Source organism: Brassica oleracea, chromosome C3 (genome assembly GCF_000695525.1).
Source record: "Brassica oleracea var. oleracea cultivar TO1000 chromosome C3, BOL, whole genome shotgun sequence".
In the NCBI taxonomy this organism is placed as follows: domain Eukaryota; kingdom Viridiplantae; phylum Streptophyta; class Magnoliopsida; order Brassicales; family Brassicaceae; genus Brassica; species Brassica oleracea.
In genome coordinates this window covers 62047084-62051735 of record NC_027750.1, presented here as the reverse complement: position 1 = coordinate 62051735, position 4652 = coordinate 62047084, and the positions used below count along the sequence as shown (strand labels likewise).

At 37.8% G+C, this 4652-nt stretch overlaps 1 protein-coding gene across 1 annotated transcript; it reads right to left on the bottom strand.

Annotated features, from left to right (window-relative positions):
* Window positions 1-1966: 1966 nt before the first annotated feature.
* Window positions 1967-3682, bottom strand: LOC106328410 (acid phosphatase 1-like). The gene is made up of 3 exons (XM_013766845.1): window positions 3188-3682; window positions 2514-2723; window positions 1967-2211 (listed from the first exon to the last, which is right to left on the bottom strand). The coding sequence occupies exons 1-3, from the start codon at window positions 3589-3591 to the stop codon at window positions 2034-2036; spliced, it is 792 nt and encodes a 263-aa protein (XP_013622299.1). The 5' UTR covers window positions 3592-3682; the 3' UTR covers window positions 1967-2033.
* Window positions 3683-4652: the final 970 nt, after the last annotated feature.

Sequence of the window (4652 nt, the reverse complement as noted above, 5' to 3'; positions counted from 1 at the left end):
GAACTAAGTTTCATGGATGTGTTTTCTTGGACAAGTTCTTATATTCCTAATCATCTTACATAATTTCTTAGTATCTGTGGACAAGTGCTTTATGCATACCGTGTAGTGTTTATGTACATGTATTTTGTGTAAGCCACTTTGGTGAACAAATGTGTGTGGACATGGATAATAAAAGTTTGGACGTAAAAAGATATGGACATGGACAAAACAAATATGAAAAATGTGAAAAGATAGTAGTACCCGAACATAGAATAGTGAATTATGTGGATAAATTCATATGTACAGTTTTGTGTTTACATATAATTTTTGATAATCAATCCTAAAAATACACCTTGAACATGTTTGTGTGAACGTAAGAGAGAGAGATCTAGTTTAAAGTTCAAAATCTTCCAAAGTTTTGTTGGGGTCAAATTGAAAATAGTCAAAATTTAAAGGACTAGATGTATAAAAAATAAGAATTCGACCATGTTGCGCGAGCTTCCCTCTGCAATTGAAAGCTACGACGAAAACAACCGCAATGGTGGATTCCGAGCATGAAGACCACCGCAAGCCTTGCTCTTGCCTCAGCTCGCTTGCGAGACTTTCGTCATATTCAATAAGATGAGAAACGATGAGGAATTTTGTGTGGACGAGGTCACATAATCAAAACAAACAGCGGGTTTTCTGAGTGAATGGTGTTCTTCGAAAGTTGATGAGGGAAAAGAGAGTCTGGGTTGTGAAATTAGGGTAGGCGAATTGAAGAAAGTAGATCTAGAATTCAATAATTGATGTTGAAGAAAGAGGGTGGTTCGATAAAAAAATGTGATGTTGGGGAGAGAGAGGGTGGTTCGATAAAAAAAAAAGTGATGTTGGAGAGAGAGAGGGTGGTTCGATAAAAAAAAAAGTGATGTTGGAGAGAGAGAGGGTGGTTCGATAAAAAAAAAAGTGATGTTGGAGAGAGAGAGGGTGGTTCGATAAAAAAAAAAGTGATGTTGGAGAGAGAGAGGGTGGTTCGATAAAAAAAAAAGTGATGTTGGAGAGAGAGAGGGTGGTTCGATAAAAAAAAAAGTGATGTTGGAGAGAGAGAGGGTGGTTCGATAAAAAAAAAAGTGATGTTGGAGAGAGAGAGGGTGGTTCGATAAAAAAAAAAGTGATGTTGGAGAGAGAGAGGGTGGTTCGATAAAAAAAAAAGTGATGTTGGAGAGAGAGAGGGTGGTTCGATAAAAAAAAAAGTGATGTTGGAGAGAGAGAGGGTGGTTCGATAAAAAAAATAGCGGCTGAGCTCGCGAGGAAGAGTGAGCCGCATACACAAAATCGACGAGTTTCAGAGCATAACATAACGGCTGAGATGCAGAACACGGTGGCTTGATGAGCTTGAACGGAGAATCTTGAAATCGAATTTTCCTTAATTGCATCTAAAGATTGAAACTTTTTAAAGTAAGAAACCAAACTTAGATAAGAAAGCATGATCGATCTTGGATTTCTTGAGGCATCTTGGATTTTTTCTTTGGCTTCGATTTTGTCAAGGGCCTTTCGCTAGTTCTCCGTCGTCGGACGATGAAGGACGAAGTGGAGATAGATACAAAATCAGGATTGGGAATTTGGCAAAGGGAAAATGGATCTGCGTTTTCAAATTGGGTATGGAAAGAGAAACTTATGATGAAGGACGAAGTGAAGATAGATACAAAATCAAGACTGAGGATTTGGGAAAGAGAAAATGGATCTGCGTTTTGAAATTGGGTATGGAGAGAGAAACTTATGCTTTTCATTAAAAAAATGAATTTTGTTTAAAATAAAAGAACCATGGTTAGTTTTCTCTAGTTAGTTTTTGTGTAGTCTGGTCAAATATGAGGGCATGAAAGACTTTACGCAACCATAATGCATGTGGCAAACAGGAAGTGTCTTATTGAGTAATACATAAGACATAAAGTGTCATAGAGAGTAAAAAATTCACATATTATTAGACTGGTTTGTTTTCGGACCAAAATCACGAAAGACTTTCGTAACTTCTTATTAAAACATAAATTATTAAAAGCTCCTGCAACAGCCAATGATCAAGGAATGTAGTACATTGGATTTGGGACTTTGAAAGAACGATCGGCCACAGAAAAACCTTGAAGGTCACTCCATTGATCGCCAGTATTTCCATGGAGTCTGTAGCCTTTCTTAACCATTCTTGATCTCTGCTCTGATTTGTATTGTACAGCTGCCTTCCCTTGATCTTCGTGACCCCTAAATTAATCACATTAACCCAAAAAAAGAAGAAGAAGAAACCTTAGTATCTTGATATCATTAGTAACCCAATTTTTTTCTTTTTGTTTTTAAATGTTGATAGTAGCTAGTAACATATTACCATCAACATATTGACCACCAAATTTTAAATCAATAATCAAAGATCAAACAACTTTTACCACCAAAGTTTAAATCCATAGTCAAAGATATAGTGGTTTAAGGTTTGAAAGTTACAGAACTAGATCAGACGAGTCCTGGAGTTTTAAACTAAAGATACGAGATATAAGTTTGGTATAGGTTACCTCAACAGGAGATACTCCCAGCCGGAATAACCGGCGTCCAGGAGATTTTGCTCGGTAACACTCCTTTGAACCTCGTCCCGGCCAGTTAGCAGAATGAGAGCGAAACCAAGCTTCTTGAGACGGTTAAACAGTTTCAAACTCGCAGCAAACCCTGGGGCTGTACCTTGTAGCACCCACTCGTTGAAAGCAAGCGAGTTGTAAGGCTCAGACCTAAATCGACAAGAAACAGTATTCAACCAAACTGCTTGGTACGACAAGAAAAACCAACAATTAAAATAGCACCAAAAATCTTAAAGAGGGAACCAGATCTATCTAGATGTGTATATATTGACAAAGAAAGAAAAAGCGAAAATTTGCATAGATACTGGTAGCCTGGAAACTCAGTCCATAGCCTACTCAAAAATAATGCAGTTTCTGATATTTTCGGGACCTCAAACAATTTACTAAGAAATATAGAGAATTTTTCTTTTAACAGTTTAGATATATTTTTATTTTGTTCAAACAATTTAGATATCTATGTTCATAGATATTAACTTGAAAAAAAATTGGGATCCAAAAACTAATGTTTCAATTGACTATGTCAGTGACCAATTCTGCCAATAGCCTTCTAACCACTGAAACAAGCCACTAGACAACAAAATCCAATAGCTAAAATCTACAATGAGCATCATTACCCGTAACCATGAGCCTTGTAATACTCGAGGTTCGAGAGGAGCGTCTCATCTATGTCAAAGACCCAAGCGTCCTTGCCGTCTCCCTTTACCGTGATCGTTTTAGCGTAGGCGTAGGCGTAACCAGCGACTACACTGTAGTCCTTGTCAAACTGGCCTTTATCGTAATAAGTTTCAAGAGAGCTAACACATTGGGAAGGAACCACCGTCCACTTTCCGGCATTGTCGGTCTCGACGGCCAATCTCCAGCTTGCGCAGTAGGACTCAAGAGAGGAAGAGAGAGACTCGTCGACGGAGGTGGGGAGCTTGATGAAGGGTGAGACGCGAGAAGAGATGGCCGTATTGATTAAGACAGCAAATAGAAGGAAGGTGAAGAAAAAAATAGAGTTGCTACGAGGAAACGCCATTGGAGAGAGGCTTTTTTCCCCGAGTTATTGTGTGTTTGCAGATGAAAGAAGAAGATGGTTGGCCAGGAATTTAAAGGGAATGCAATGTAACCTTTTAGGAAGAAGAAAAATTTTATAACTTAGAAGATGACTCTTATTATTGCTTGAAATTTTGTTACAAACTTGATTATTTTTTTGTGATACGAAATGAAAGGGGAGTGGAGGTATTTATAGCCTCCAAAATACAAAATATCTTACATATTTTAATCATAAATCTAGAGAATTCTACCATAATATCTAAGATTTTTTATTATAATTATCTAGATAATTCTATGAGAATATCTAGATTTTTATTCTAAGGAAATGGATGATGATTCTAGATATTGGACTAAGTTTCGACTAAAATGATTAGTAAATTATTAGCCCAAAATGTGATCCAAATCAAGTTTAACTTTCAACACCCCCTCTTAAACTTGATTTGGTTACTCCTAGCAAACTCCTCATTTTGATAAAGTCGTCTCGCTTGAGTGACTTGGTGAAGATATCAGCTACTTGATCATTTGTCTTCACATACTCTAACTGCACATCCATCTTGGTAACACATTCTCTACTGTAGTGATAACGAGTATCGATATGCTTACTTCGATCATGGAAGACTGGATTCTTTGCCAATACTATTGCCGACTTGTTATCCACAAAGATCTTTGTTGGCTCCTCTTGTGGTAGGTTCAACTCCTTTAGCAAGTTTCGTAACCAAATAGCATGGCAAACACATGAAGTAGCTGCCACATACTCCGCTTCACAAGTAGAAAGAGTGACAATTGGTTGCTTCTTTGACATCCATGTGAAAGCGGTTTCTCCAATGAAAAACACGAAGCCACTTGTGCTTTTCCGATCATCTACGTCTCCACCCCAATCGCTATCGCTATATCCAACAAGCTTGTAATCGTCAGAAATAGAGTAATACAAGCCAAAGTTGATTATACCTTTGATATAGCGTACGATCCTCTTGGCTGCCTTGAAATGAGTTGTTGTTGGATGCTCCATGTATCGACTCACAACTCCAACTGCGTGTAGGATGT